The sequence below is a fragment of the Palaemon carinicauda genome, chromosome 15 (assembly GCF_036898095.1).
Source record: "Palaemon carinicauda isolate YSFRI2023 chromosome 15, ASM3689809v2, whole genome shotgun sequence".
Classification (NCBI taxonomy): Eukaryota; Metazoa; Arthropoda; class Malacostraca; order Decapoda; family Palaemonidae; genus Palaemon; species Palaemon carinicauda.
In genome coordinates, this window is record NC_090739.1 from 3,567,260 (window position 1) to 3,583,702 (window position 16,443).

Consider the following 16,443-nt stretch of genomic DNA (forward strand, 5'->3'; position numbering starts at 1 on the left):
ACACACTGGGTCCATTCGTTGCAGCGAGTGCAGTAGTGGGTGAGGGTTCTACCACTACATTACCCTAATTCCAATATCCTTTTTAATCTGTCGCTTGAAATGTTTTTAATATTGTTTTTTTGGGTTGTACGGAAGGCTAAGAAGCCTTTCGCATCCTGGTTGATTTGGCGGGTGGTCAAAGTCATTTCTTGAGAGCGCCCAGATTAGGGGTTTGATGAGGTCCTGTTGTATGGGTTGCAGCCCTTGATACTTCAGCTCCTGGGAGTCTTTCAGCATCCTAAGAGGATCGCTGGGCTTCGTGAGGAAGACAGACTTACAAGGCAGAGTAATCGTCTAAGTCAACTTCCTTACCAGATACCTATATATTTGGGTTTTGTTATATTATAACTGTCAAAAACTCTAAGCATATACGCTGTAAACTTAATTAACTCTGGTCTCTACCCACCACCTTGGGTGTGAATCAGCTATTATATATTCACCGGCTAAGTTAAATATTTAAAAATGATATTTTAATTATTAAATAAATTTTTTAATATACTTACCCGGTGAATATATTAATTAAAGGCCCTCCCTTCCTCCCCAATAGAGACGCAGCGGGACGAGAAGAATTGAGGCTTGTTTACATGCATATGCGGTATCTGGCCGATAGTTGGCGCTGGTGGGCACACCCGCAACCTTCATAGCGATCGCTCGCGAGTTTTTGTGTGTTTTTCTGTCGAGCCGCTGGAGCACCAGCTATTATATATTCACCGGGTAAGTATATTCAAAAATTTATTTTATAATTAAAATATCATTTTTATTATGATGTTACAAAAGAAAGAATTCTCAGAAATATTTTATGTCAGCTTTTTGCATTTTGAGGGTAGACATGAAAGGAGTTCTGTCTATGCCTCTGTACCCTGTTCATTCTTTTCCTAAGCTCTCAATAGATCTAGTTCTTCCTTTATTTATTCTTTGCATAATTTCTTGGAATGACTGGCGAGCGATTGTGACGCAGTTCCGGTAGGCCCTGCTGCTTCCTCCGATGCCTTAGAAGACTGCGGAGGTAGCAGCAGTAGGGGATTCAGCATTATGAAGCTTCATCTGTGGTGGATAACGGGGGAGTATGGGCTGTGGCACCCTAGCAGTACCAGCTGAACTCGGTTGAGTCCCTTGTCAGGCTGGGAGGAACGTAGAGAGTAGAGGTCCCCCCTTTTTTGTTTCATTTGTTGATGTCGGCTACCCCCCCAAAATTGGGGAAGTGCCTTGGTATATGTATGTATGTATGTATAATTTCTTGGTCTTTTCACATAGTTGTGTCTCTTACTACTCCCAAATCTATTTCTTCTCTAATAATAGTTCATACCTTTCCACCACATGTTCAGATTAGCGCAATATGAGATTTCAGTTGGGTTTTTCAGCTGATGAGCACCCAATCTCTCTGTTGCTCATTGTGAATACAATCTTATCTCTCAAATCTGGCAATGAATTGTAACTTCCTGGTGTAACACATTTTCAGATTCTCGCCTATTTTCTTTATCAGTGCCCATGTTTCTCCTGTGCAGTTTAGTACACTTTGCACTAATAGGATATTTTTATGTACTAGGTTGCAACTATACTCTCTCCCTTTATAATTACTGTACTGCCCTCACAGTCCTTGCATTAAACTTGTGCTTCAAACTTTTGTGTCTAAAGGTAAACATTTTTCTTCTAAGGCCTTTTGTCTAGAGTTAGGGTTATCCTGTTCGCTTGATTGTCCATTGTAATTATTTCAAGAGTTTAAGTATTAATCACTCGAACAACATTCTTGTAGAAATGTATTTTGACCCAACATGACATTTATTTATTGCAAATCATCTTAACAATATGCATAATACATAATCAGAGAATTACTGGTAAATTTTGTTTTATTAAAATCTATCTTATGTTTTTCAAAGGAGTTTCATTTTGTAAAATTATGCATTCTATGATTTTGTAGCACAGTAAATGTGTACAGTATTTATGATGAAAGATGGGTACAGAACTTTTTATTAGTTGGGATTCTAGATGAGAAGTATTTCTTTGTTGTTTTCTTATGTTGCTCATGAAACCCTTTGGTGTTTTAGAAACTTACAGAGTTTATGATTTTTCAGTTTTTATCAATTTGATCTATACTGTACAGTAGTTAGTTAGGATTATTAACATTGCAACAAATAATTTTCAGTGCATTATGTATGGGAAATTATAGCACTGCTAAATGGCAACGATATTACAACTTCAAATAAAAGAATGTACTTAAAAAAGCATGGTCTTCCTCATTGGTTAGTCATGTGAAATTAGAACAAAGCATTTTTGTGGTTTCATCCCTAAATTGGCGTTGTTAATAGTTTATATAGGACATATCTGTTTTGACGCTGTTACTGTTTTTAAAATGATATATTGTTAATTTATTCTCATCATTTATTTATTTCCTTTCCTCACTGGGCTATTTTTCCCTGTTGGAGCTCTTGGGCTTATAGCATCTTGCTTTTCCAACTAGGGTTGTAGCTTGGCTAGTAATAATAATAATGATAATATTAATAACCAACAGTTAGGTTACCGTACATCGCATGGCATAAATTGGCAAGACACAGGTAAATTTCATCATCATCCTCATCTCCTCCTACGCCTATTGACGCAAAGGGCCTCGGTTAGATTTTGCCAGTCATCTCTATCTTGAGCTTTTAAATCAATACTTTTCCATTCAACATATCTTACTTCACACTTCATAGGCCTCATCCATGTAGGTCTGGGTCTTCAACCTCTTCAAGTGCCTTGTGGAGCCCAGTTGAAAGTTTGGTGAACTAATCTCTCTTGGGGAGGGCATAAAGCATGCCCAAACCATCTCCATCTACCCCTCACCATAAGCTCATCCATATATGGCACTTGAGTAATCTCTTATAGTTTTGTTTCTAATCCTGTCCTGCCATTTAACTGCCAATATTCTTCTGAGGTCTTTGTTCTCAAATCTATAAAATCTGTTGGATATTGTCTCATTGGTATACCACGACTCAGGTCCCTAGAGTAACACCGATCTCACTAAACTGATATATAGCCTGATTTTTATATGTAATTTTAGGCGATTTGATTTCTAAATTTTAATTAACCTAGCCATTGTCTGATTTGTTCTTTTCAGTCTTTCATTAAACTCCAATATAGTTAGGTATTTTTCAAAAATGACAAATTAATTACTTTTTAAAATTTCTTATTCTACCACAGCTATAAATGGATGAACATATGGTATTTTCAATGATCTACTTATATTATTTCTTTAGCTTTACCATATTTATTAAAACATAGAATTTAGTTAATGCAGTACATTCTCTTAACATTAGAAGATTTTTTTTAAGATTAAGTTCTCTAGGACAGAAGTATTGCTTGCATTGTGTGTCTGGTTCTTTATTGGCTTGCAAACTATTACCACCTTTGAATGGTAAGATACTTACTTTTAATTTATTCTTCAGAGAAAAAATTCTTATGATATGGAAACTATTTTAATTATGCATGAGGATTGTTCATGTTGCAGATCATGCAAGGTGAAATCGATAGATTGCAAGATCAAGTAGACAGCACGAAAAAGGAGTTGAAGGAATGTGGTAAGCAGTTAAATTCTGCAGCAGAACAACTTGCAGCTGTTAAGTCTCAGTTAGCAGCATCCCAGGAAGAAAATTCAATGCTTCTGAAAACTGTAAAGGTATGTTTATTTGTGTGTAAGACTTTGTGGTGAAGATTATTGAAATTTTTTGGTATTAGTAATGATTAGATGATGGGATTTTCCAGAGGAAAATTATGTTTGACCTCATATTAGTACAGTACAGTACAGTACAGTACAGTATATAGGAAGTATTTTCACTTCCTGAGATGTTTAAGGAAAATCATCTGTGAAAAACAAATTCCTCAAGAACTCATCTCCAATGTCAATGAGACAGGCTTGTTTTTTAAGTGAACGCTGAATTGTTCATTTATTTCTAAGGAAGGAAAAACAATGTCAAGGTACAAGTTAACCAAAGATAGAACAATGTTGTTAGGAGGTAACGTCACTTGCTGTTTCAAGCTGAGGCCGTCGTTAGTTTATTATGCCCATAATTACAGGACCCTTATAAACATCTCAAAGATGATGCTTTCTGTCATTTGGATAGTTAACACAAGGGCGAGAGTCACCACAGCCATTTTCAAAGAATGGTTCAACTGCCATTTATACCAGCAGTTAAGGAATATTGTAAGATGAAGAAATTTCCTTTTGAGGTTATGTCGATCCCTGATAGTGCACCTGGACTCCCAAGCATCTGAATGATATGGACCCAGATGTGTTGTGTCCTTGCCTCCAAGTACTACCTTTCTTTTTCAACCCATAGACCAAGACATCATAGCTCTGTTCAAGGAGTACTATCTGCAACTTACCGGATGTAGGATATTTGCTGCTACTTCAGCTGGGGATGTGATGAATATTCGGGAATTTTGAAAGAGCCACATTATTTTTCTTGCAGTATTAAATATCAGTGTTTTTTAACTGAAGAAGTGACTCAGACACCACTGAGTTGTGTTCGTGAGAAGCTTAACTCGTAATTCCTTCAGGATTTTAAAGGCTTTGATGAGCTATTAAAGGACACCATGAAGAATTTGGTATCCCGATAGTAAGGAACTTGATAGATTGAGGCTCAAAAGCAGCCAGTGACAAGCAACAAATTGTTTGAGTTATAGTAACAACTGATAATGGAAGAAAGTTACCTTGATCCAGGACCAGGGAATATCAAGCTTAAAGATATGAAGTGGGGTTTTTTACCATTTATCCAAATTTTTTTCAATCTTTAAATCCCAAGATCCATCACCCCAACATCTACCGTAATGGTGCTGAAGATTTATCCCTTCCATAGGTTAATTTTTTATGACAAAATGATGAACATTATCCAACAAAATATAGATTAGTTCCTTGTAAGAGTTGAAAAATAAAAGGCTACAGATGCCAAAGAACCTTTGTCATCAACATCAGTTTTGCAACAACCAAAAAAACCTTATGTAGCCCAACATTATCACCATGAACCATATCGCCGTCATCCTCTTCCAACAACTAATTAGTCACTTCCAGCTTAGTTGCTGCAGAAAGCCAGAAATAGAGAGGAATGGTAAGCCATGATTGCCAACGTCCTTGGTGATATGGCACCTAAATGATGATGATGATGATGGTCATAAGTAACTTTCTCAGCAGTGTAAAGTATAGAAGTTGAAAAGAAAAACTAGAAAATACTAGCCTACGTTGAATGTCTATTTACTTGTAGGAAAAAGCAGATGAGATACTAACCTTGTGCACAGCAGTTGTTAGACCCTGCTTAGGGTTTAGGATATGTTCTTCAAATTCTTGGTGCTTTCCCATAGGAAGGCCAAAAAGGATAATAAGCAGAAAAAGCAGGGGCAACCTAGCTAACAACCATCAGTCAGATACCTTAGATCACAAAGGGGTTAGAATTCCCCAATTTGTTGTATCCACTAGAAAGCTGCAGATTAAGAGATTAGTTGACAGCAGCATTGAAGATACTCAAATATGTAAACAAAATAGATTTAAGGAATCTATAAACCTTTTGTAACCAGACTAATCAAAATGGTTTAAAATTGGAAGTAAGAAAGGTTTAACACCAGCCAATGTGCGAACTTCTTCATGTACAAGATAGCCCCCTTTTTTTTTTTCGTTTATCAAACTAACAGCGAAGGTTGTAAATAGTGTTCCTACTGATTAGTTCAAGAATGGTATGGCTTGTCAGACTCCCTTTTTTCAGCTTAACGGTGCCTTACATTAATGGATGTTTTATGCAATTTATAATTTTTAGAGTTTCATGCATGAATTAATTTTAATTAAGATGATGTGATGCCTACCTAAAATTAATTAATCCTTCTTTTAATTGTCTTGACTGGATCTTACAGAATCAAGAAGAAAATCTTGCTTCTAATAGAGAGGAATCGACCAATTTAAGAGGACAGATAGCAGCTCTAGAAAAACGGTTGGCTGCAGAAGCCGAGCTGCAACTTAGTATTGAGGAGCGAAGAAAAAAAGCTGAAGAACAAATGGAAGAGCAACGTCAAAAAGCAGCACAGTTCGCAAAGGAGTTGGAAGAAGCTAAGCAGGTATGTCTTGCGATATATCTGCTTAAATGATAGTTTCATTCTCTTTCATGTTTAGAGTAGAGCTTTTATTGATTAAAAGGTAGTTTTGTTTATAGTAGTGTATTTGTTCATCACAAAATCAGGAATTATGATTATCCCTCAGTCCATGACCCTACCTGAAAGTATGAATAATAGTGTACAGACACCAGCCACCCGTTGAGATACTACTGCTAGAGAGTTATGGGGTCTTTTGACTGGCCAGACAGTACTAAATGGATCCTTCTCTCTGGTTACGGTTCATTTTCCCTTTGCCTACTCACACACTGAATAGTCTGGCCTATTCTTTACATACTCTCCTCTGTCCTCATACACCTGGCAACACAGATTACCAAATAATTCTTCTTCACTCAAGGGGTTACTGCACTATCATTGTTCAGTGGCCACTTTCCTCTTGGTAAGGGTAGAAGAGACTCTTTAGCTATGGTAAGCAGCTCTTCTAGGAGAAGGACACTCCAAAATCAAACCATTGTTCTTTAGTCTTGGGTAGTGCCCTAACCTCTGTACCATGGTCTTCCACTTCCTTGGTTTAGAGTTCTCTTGCTTGAGGGTACACTCGAGCATACTCTTCTATCTCATGTCTCTTCCCCTTGTTTTGTTGAAGTTTTTATAGTTTATATAGGAGATATTTATTTTAATGTTGTTACTCTTCCTGAAATATTTTATTTTCCTTTTTTCCTTTCCTCACTGAGCTATTTTCCCTGTTGGAGCCCCTGGGCTTATAGCATCCTGCTTTTCCAACTAGGGTTGTAGCTTAGCAAGTAATAATAATAATAATAATGACATTAGTGTCATCTTGACTTTTGCCCCTCCATTCCTAGCATCTTTCCTTTTCATTCCTTAACTAAGAAAATGGGAGGGAGGACTCTATGATTTGGTTGTTATTGGGTTGTCAAAGCTACCTGCAGCACTAGTCATTCAGCCTACCTGTTGATGAAAGTACTGAGTGTAGAGACTTAAGGACACTATTAAACAGACGGGTAATTTTGAGAAAGTATATTCAAGTCTTTGAAGATGGTAGATATGTAGGAATCTGTTATCATGATATACATAATGTTACCCACCTTATTAGGAAAATCACGAAGTTCTTTTGTCTTCTTGAAGTTCTTTTGTCCGTCACATTTTTACTCCCAATTCATATCTCACCCATATGTGTTGTGTTATTTGGATTTTTCTGTACACTGCCATTTCCTCTTTGGTAGCGTCGCGGATCTCTATTATAGAGGTCCCGAGTTCGGTCCCCGCCAAGGACGCGAATACCGTGAGACCTTCTACCGGGGGGTACTCCCAGGGTGGCGCCTGTGGGGGGAGGTTAGAGGGAACTAGTGATAGTCCCTGCTGGCTAATGGTCGCCCGAGGAGGACGATGTAAATCGTCTCTGTGGAGACCTAAAACCCGCAACTTTAACTTTTTTTAACTTTTAATCTCCTTAAGCAAAGAACTTTAGTTTCTTGATAGCTTTGGTCCCTGACATATTATTTTCTATCAACACCCCATGAACAATTTGTGGTATTCTGCACCTAAATCTTTCTCATAAACTATTTTGGTCATTTAGTCAATCAAATTTTAATAGAAAAACATTGTTATACAAACTATATGATTATATTTGTAGTTTGTTTCTCATTCTTTCTGTCTTGCTCTTGAACTAATGAGATTACTTATGGGGTGGCTGATGGTGTACAGATCGCATGAGAGTTGTGTGGGTGGGTGCTTATGTTCCCTTTTTTTTAGTAGATAAAATGCTGAGTGTGGGAAATGATGTGGACTGGGATAAGGGCATAATTTGATTTTATGGTATGGACAAAATACTTTTAATGTTATGAAAACTTGTTATTTATTTTAATTTTTATGATTCTATTTGTAAAGTAAATGTAATATTTATGTCTAAGCTTGCAAATTAGGTATTAAAAGTAATAACTACAAATAAGGATAAAGATAATTTATTGTTTTTGTTTTTGTTTTTTTTGTTAGTATGTGAATGTAAATTTATATGCTTCGGATATTTTTGCATGCTTGGTTTGGTTTTATCACTGCTTATAATCAACGAAGCTTCCATGTAATTTTTGAATGATGGCTTCTCTTCATGAGGCGTGCATGTGAAGCAGTGTTGGATGTAGTGCATTTTAAGATTGATCTGTGTCTCTTCTGTTACAGCTAACTGTAGTTATTTGACATTTCTTAACTTAAGCATGTTTTGTACGTTATATTCTGATATTTGTTTACTACTATGTACAGTATATGATAGTGTTTGGTTTACTTTGGTTTTGTTTAAGGTTTTCTTTAATCTATCCCATTTTTGTCTGTCTGCCTCCCTTTCTCGGTCTGTCATGTTCTTGTCTAAAGAACAATTGGATGGTCTCTCTTAATGATGTAACGGTAAGTTCATAGTTACTTCAACTCTGTATTTTATTTTGTCCTGTAATTTTATTATTTTTTATTATGAACAATTAGGTAGATTTTCATTTGTAACTTGTCATTCCTATCATAGTTTCATACTGTAAAATAGACTTTTCTTAGTTCGTTCTCTGTACGGCGGGGAGACCTACAGTTCGGCTTGCTTGACACACTGTAGTGCTGAATTTTCTTTGTCGAATTCATTCTGCTCATAGCTACATTGCTTTCTTTACTTTTCATCCATTCTTTTTGGTCTTCCTACCTAGTAGGTCATCTTAGCTACAATTTTCACTCTTCATTTAACCCTTTTACCCCCAGGCTATTTGGAAATTTCCAACCCTTAACCCCCAGGGGTTATTTTTTTCAAGCAAATTTTGCAGTATATTGTTTTTAAATTGCTCTAACAGCCTTAATTTTTGTCATAGAGAGGTCAGGTTGGTCTCATTCTCTTGGAAAATGCCTGAAGTTTCTTAAAAAATTATCAAAAATATGCAAAAAAAAATGTAAATAGCAGTTTTTTGCAAGGACGTACCGGTACGTCCATGGTGGTAAAGGGCTGAGTTTTGTGAAACGTACCAGTACGTCCTTTTAGGGTAAAAGGGTTAAACATAAATCCTATGGGTAAAGCCTAAGAATACCCGAGGAAAACTACTTCAGAGAAATGTTTTTAAATTCTCCAACAATTTCCTCTTCCATACTTGAGTAGCAAGTTGAGGTTGTCCTTAGTGTTCATTTATGTAAAACCCAAAAGTTAATCAACAACCTGCAGTATTTTATTATTATCTTATCTTTATTTCTTTTTTTATTGAAAACTGGTTATATGTCAATTAAGACATTTAATGCTTGTATTGTTTTTATATTCAGAAACGGCATATATAGCTTGATTCATTTCATCACAACCCCATCAATTTTATACAGTATGCCTATTTCAAGGATAAATATGGTATAGTATATGTGCTCTAGATAAAATAATAAGATCATAGGCTTTCTCTTGTTACTGTCAAGCTTCTTGAGACTTAAAATTTAAAATTGAATTTTCATAAATAGTCAATTTGTAGAAATACAAACATTATGATGTACGAACCATAAGAAATGGTTCTCTGAAGTCCAAGGAAACTTAAAACAATTGACAGAATAGTTGTCCAATAGTAAATGTAATAGTTAAGTTGACATCTAAGCTCCATTTTTCTGAGTCTTAATGACTTTATTGGTGCCATGTCACTTACACATAGAGCTATGTCATTGTAATCCAGTGGTTTGGAGGACCAATTATTGTGGATTTAAATGTTACTCATGAATGGCATAGGCAAGGAACAGTGACAATGCAATGCACTAGCAGAACAATAAAATTTAAACAGTCAAGCGTAGCTTAAAATACAGGACTGTTTACGGTGACTTTAAATCTATAAGTAATGCTTTCGTTAACAACATCTAAACTAAGGTTAGAAGATCAAATAACAAGTTTATTACTTACAGCATTATGCAAAGCTGCAAACTTTAGGTATTCTTGTGATATCTGTGGCACACTGCATTCTGTTGCTTCTCTTCTATCTTCACAAGTGTTGGTGTTGGCAGTTAGTAGTGCCACAATTGACAAAGGTGTCTTGTGCAGTCACGAAAGCACAATTGATTCTTGCTCCTACTGATGATGCCCTGGCATGGCACCTAGACAGTTGTTGATTAACATACATACATACATATACCAAGGCACCTCCCCCAACCTTTGGGGGTAGCCGACATCAACAATGAAACAAGAACAAAAAGGGGACCTCTACTCTCTACGTTCCTACGAATCGGGCAAATAATGCTTACATAATTTGCCACAAACTCGATGATTTCCTTTTTATTGCCTTTCAGAAAATTCATGTAGTTTATCTTAAATTTTAAATTTCTTTTTTTAACTATTTGTAATAATGTTTACAATTCTATGAATTACTTTGTATAGAAATTTATCTAAATTTTGCTCTGAAGAAGCATGTCAGTAATAAGCAAAACCTGGCAGTTTTATGGAATGGTCTCCAGAACAGTTATATTATTTTAGACACCCTACCAGTACCAGCTGAACTCGGCTGAGTCCCTTGTTAGGCTGGGAGGAACGTAGAGAGTAGAGGTCCCCTTTTTGTTTTTGTTTCTTTGTTGATGTCGGCTACCCCCCAGAATTGGGGGAAGTGCCTTGGTGTATGTATGTATGTATCTCTAGTACCACAGCATACATGTTTCTTAATGCTGTGAAGTGAGTTCCCATTAATTAGGATAACTATTTTTCCCTCTTTGTCTTCTGTAATACAGCAAATATTAAAATCTGAATGTAAATATGTTGCTCTACCCAAACCCATTAATCACATATGTATACCTTACTGTGCTTCTTCAGATATGTAACTCAGATTTTTCATAACTCTGACCATCCTTTACATTCAGATCTCCCTGGACAATTCTATCCTGTTCGTAATACTAGGCAGGCAGTTAATTCTCCATCATGAGGCTTGATACTACGCAGTACTCTAGAAGTTTTATTCCAGCTGTTACCAAGTTCTGGAATGATCTTCCTAATCGGGTAGTTGAATCAGTAGAACTTCAAAAGTTCAAAGTTGGAGCAAATGCTTTTTTGTTGACCAGGCGGACATGAGTCTTTTTATAGTTTATTTATGACATTCGTTTTTGATGTTGTTAATAGTTTATATATGACATGTCTGTTTTGATGTTATTACTTTTTTTAGAATAATTTATTGTTAATTTGTTCTCTTCATTTATTTATTTCCTTATTTCCTTTCCTCACTGGGCTATTTTTCCCTGTTGGAGCCCCTGGGCTTATAGCATCTTGCTTTTCCAACTAGGGTTGTAGCTTGGATAGTAATGATAATAATAATAATAACTGCTCTAGTATTAGTTAAAGTCTAAACATTCTAGGATTTCATGGATGGAATCAGCCCATTGATATCTCATAATGGCCTTGCTAGCTGCAGTGATGCTTGCTGGTCTTATTTTAAAAGTTCTTTGATCCTTGATGATAAACAGACTACGGTAATCCCTTGCCATATTACAGTTCACTTATCTCTCCCTCAGTTAATAACAGATTTATAAATATATTATACATAAATATTTATCATGGACTCCCCTTCATATCGTGGGTTTCTGGGGGCAGATACGTTTTGTACATTTTATATTTTGATAATTTTTTTAAAGTAATTTTTATGCATAAAGATTTATAAATTAAATTACATTAATACTGTATACTCACGTAATTTGCGATCTCTCTATTGTGCAACCCCTAAATTTTCACTCATTAAGAGTGATTTTGTCATGTACTGTATCTTGTGTATCGTGGGTTTTCCTATGGTCAACTAATTCAAGTGACAGCTTGGACTTCAACTTATGTATAATATTAAACTATTTAAGTAGAATATGACTGATATATTATTACATTATACTACATTTTTTTTTTATTCATGAAAAGATAAACCAAATTGCACAAAAACTAGTTGAAGAATTCAAAGAAAAAGTCAATAATTCTCTAAGCTTTGCAATCAAATATCACAAAGCTAAAGACTAAAATTATTGTGCATTGATAAAAAGAGATGATTCACCTCTAAACTTTGATATGCCATTAAATTCGACATGAAATGAAATATGAGAAAAGTGTTTCTACTAAAATCTACATACCTAGTATGGTAAAGTGTAAATGACAGTTCAAGTAATAATTGTCTCTTAGCAGTAGAAAAAAACCCTTTGGTAATATGCTGATGTTGAAAGCGTGTACAGTACTGTAGTCTCGATCATCTTATAAATGTAAGTGAAGGAAAAGACATGTGTTCGCTGTTTTTATTTCACAATATATTATTATTATTATTTCTATCCAAGCTACAACCCTAGTTGGAAAAGCAAGATGCTATAAGCCCAGGGGCTCCAACAGGGAAAAATAGCCCAGTGAGGAAATAAGGAAATAAATAAATGAAGAGAACAAATTAACAATAAATCATTCTAAAAAAAAGTAACAACGTCAAAACAGACATGTCATATATAAACTATTAACAACATCAAAAACAAATATGTCATAAATAAACTATAAAAAGACTCATGTGAATATTATATATATTGCAGGTAAGTGAAACAAGTTTTATTAAAATCCTGTTTATTTTTATTACAGTTGTACTTTTTGACAACAGTAAATTGACACACAGTTTGGTCAACTGCGTGGTCTGGTTGAGCAGCACATTCATTAACGAGTGTTCAGATTTTAATTCTTTCATTTGCGTATGTATAACGATATGTCTACAGTAAAAAAAAGTTTTATCTTTAAAAAGTTTTTCAACAGTGTTAGGAGGGTTTATAAAAGCTTACAGTAGATTTACTGTATAAAGAAAATATGAAATTTTTTAAAAACATTGGAAAAGTATACCGTAGATATCTGTATATACTTAGCGGTTTTTCTGTTATCATAGGGTGACCTGGAATGGAACCCCTGTGATAGTCGAGGAATTACTGTACCTGTTTTTGAGTACTGCTATTTAGTTGTTATATCGTTTATTAGTAAGGAGAGAACGTTCTTTATCTCTCCAAACTTTTTGTGGAGGTTTCATCCTCACCATAGTATTGGAAACTCAACCTGCATTTAAACTTTGACCCAAAACACTATTGGGAACTCGCCCTGGATTTAGGCTTTGACTTCAAGTTATTAGGAACTTTGCTGTGATAGACATCATTTTCTTGTCTCATAATACTAGGCAGGCAGTTAATTCTAATTAATAGCCAGGCCTTCTCCATCATGAGGCTCAATACTACACAGTATTCTAGAAGTTTTATTCCAGCTGTCACTAAGTTGTGGAATGATCTTCCTAATCGGGTAGTTGAATCAGTAGAACTTCAAAAGTTCAAAGTTGGAGCAAATTTTTTTGTGTTGACCAGGCTTACATGAGTCTCTTTATAGTTTATATATGACATATCTGTTTTTGACGTTAATGTTTTTAGAATGATTTATTGTTAATTTGTTCTCATCATTTATTTATTTCCTTATTTCCTTTCCTCACTGGGCTATTTTTCCCTATTGGAGCCCTTGGGCTTATAGCATCTTGCTTTTCCAACTAGGGTTGTAGCTTGGCTAGTAATAATAATAATAATAATCATGTAGATTGGTGGTGATTGGAATATGCACAGCCACTACTGCAGGAATTGAGTATACTCCATGAGATAATATAATCTAGATTTTTGGTATGGTTTGTTCCTTTGCTCAATTACTGAAACCAAGGCCTGTAAGCTTTCTGTTTTTGTGTTAAAAGTTCTTGAAAGAAATATTACATTGGGTTTGAGATTAATTTTTTTTCAATTAAAGTGTTACAATATATTCATTATTGCCGAAAATATTTTTCAATTCTATGAATCTCTCCTGATATTCGTATTGCCTTCTTCTCTGGAAGCTTGGGTATGACGGAAGATGATTCGACATGCGCAGCATGCTATTGTCAATAGACAGCTTTAGTCTCATGTTTACTAGAGGCATTAATATCTTGGAATGGAAAGAAATGAGTAATTTTTTCATTCTAATGGGGTACCATTGACATGACCAATATTCCAGAGACAAAAGCAATATGAACATAAGCAGAGTACTGTATAGAAATAAATTTATTGAATTTTTTTATTTTGCTTGTTAACGTTTATATTATGCAATAATACTGTGCTATTGAATTTTCAATGGTGTGCATTTAAATAAACATTAGCATTAGCTGTTTCATCAAAATTATGAGATTTCATAAAATATGCCTTGACTAATACAACATCCTTAATTATGTGTTGCATGCTGTATCATTTTTAATTCACCCTTATGTACCATAGAATCAGCAAAATGCGTAAGTTTTACTAATATTTTCTGATGGCAGCAAGCCGTATCCTGCCGTAATCAAGTCAAAATTTTGCTGACACAGAATTTCTCAAATTTATTGCACAGGATATTAAAAACAAAAGTCTTATGGACCTGGAAATGAGAGATTATGAACTGACTGTGGAAGACTTAAATAACAAACTGAGTGAAAAGGAGACGACCATCATTGAACTCCAAGGTGAAATTTCCCGGGAGAAGAGTCGTTCGAATAGCCTCCAAGATCAGTTGACTCATCTTACTGCTCAGGAGGCTACTGAAAGAGAAAGAGCTGAGAAAATGAAGGTATATGAGTTTTTTGTTCTAGGGTATAGGGCATACTTTAGAATAATTTAGTGTGGTTGATCTTTCTTAGAATATACAATAGCTGTAATGATGATTCTCAGCAATCAGGAAAATTAGATTTTATTTTATCACAAGATAGATTGATTCAATGTACATTTACCTCAGAATATATCAACTAAGGAATGTTTGACTGTTTTCATGAGATGTGTGATACCGAGTATTTTGCAATCGTAGTGTTAAGCCTGGGTGATATACAAAAAGAATACATTAGGATACTTATTATTTTAATGAGCATTTCTGTTGTTTTTCAATAGGAGTCTTCATCGTGATATGCATTAAAAACTTCATAATTATAAGAATCCAAGAAAGTTTTGGTAGTTTATAGGAATTGTCAGCTGTGGATATTTGTTGGGGTAAACTGTTGTGTGGTTTCACTTGAGTTTACTTTATTGTTATTCTACAATTTACAAATCCCTGTTATCTTAGGTATTTGTATGTGGTATTCTTTTTCAGGTAGAAAGTCTTCATTCAAATTGAGTGGACTATGATTGTTTCTGGTAAAAATTGTCTATCTGATTTTTTCTTTTTAGGTTTTCTATCTCTATCTACAAAGGCACTTCCCCCAATTTTGGGGGGTAGCTGACATAAAAACAAAAAACAAAAGCAGATTTTAACTGAAAAATATAGATTGTCTCTTTTCTCTCTAAACTCTATTATTAATTCCCTCTCCATCCATTAGATTATAGGAGAGAAAATAATTTCACACACCAAGGTAAATCATTGATATTCCATATTTACTAAAAAAAAATAACTGCATGCCATGATATTGAATGTGCATTATAGCTTGGAGTGGTATGAAGATTTATTAACATCCTGTGAAGTGTTCTTACAAAACAACATTATACCGATTGCAGAATCTGCATAAATGGCATTGAATTGTTCAATAGTTAAGATATTCGATTCGTCATCACAATTAGCACTGTGCTTTTCTTTCTTAGCCTCTGTAGGGATAAATTTTTGTCCCATTATCCACTTTTAAATCTATTGAAAATTCATTTATTTGGTGGTCCATGATGATTTTTCATTTGCATTTTATAAAAAAAAAAACTGTGCCAGCTTTGTGAATAACAAGAATTTTGACATAGTGGATTGGTGAAACTAATTTCAAGAATTGTCTAATTGAAGATGACCAAATATGAGTAGGAATGTTGATGGTTGCTTAAACTAAGAGTTCATTTGATTAATACTTCAGTCCAAAAATAAATTTGCTTTCTGCAGAATCTGTAGGCAGATTCTTTAAATGAATATTGCTATTTGATTCAAGTACAAAGGATTAGTTGTACACACATTTTGTTTTTGTATAAATTTGTATTTAGCTTAATAAAGGGATTTTGACGAAGGAAAAATCTATTTCTGGGCGAGAGACCTGTGCCGCCCAGTGAAATGCTCCTTAAGCACCATTTCAAAGGAATATAACTGCTAATATTACCAGAGAAAAAATGTAAAGGAATGCTAGGTTGAACTAGCTCGCTCACCTAATGGTGTCGGTATAGACTGGGGCGAAATACCAGAGGTCTCGTACCATTTAGACTTCTCCTCTTCGAAATCCCCCAATAGTGAGGTGCCGTTCAACCTCCCCTGCCTCGCAGACCAGTACTACTAACTCAACCCACGCTTGCCCATCACTCCTTACAGCACCCTTAAGTTTGGGGTCTGAACAGGGGGGGAGCAAATAGGGTGGGTTC

The 16,443-nt window shown here is 35.1% G+C and overlaps 1 protein-coding gene across 1 annotated transcript in view; it reads left to right on the forward strand.

Moving 5' to 3' along the window:
• The window catches only part of LOC137654446 (GRIP and coiled-coil domain-containing protein 2-like), a 116,148-nt gene that overhangs the window by 69,429 nt on the left and 30,276 nt on the right, over window positions 1–16,443 (forward strand). The window contains exons 10-12 of the mRNA XM_068388071.1: window positions 3,524–3,691; window positions 5,914–6,114; window positions 14,483–14,698. Of these exons, the coding sequence (XP_068244172.1) occupies window positions 3,524–3,691; window positions 5,914–6,114; window positions 14,483–14,698 (585 nt within the window). The remainder of the gene's footprint in view (window positions 1–3,523; window positions 3,692–5,913; window positions 6,115–14,482; window positions 14,699–16,443) is intronic.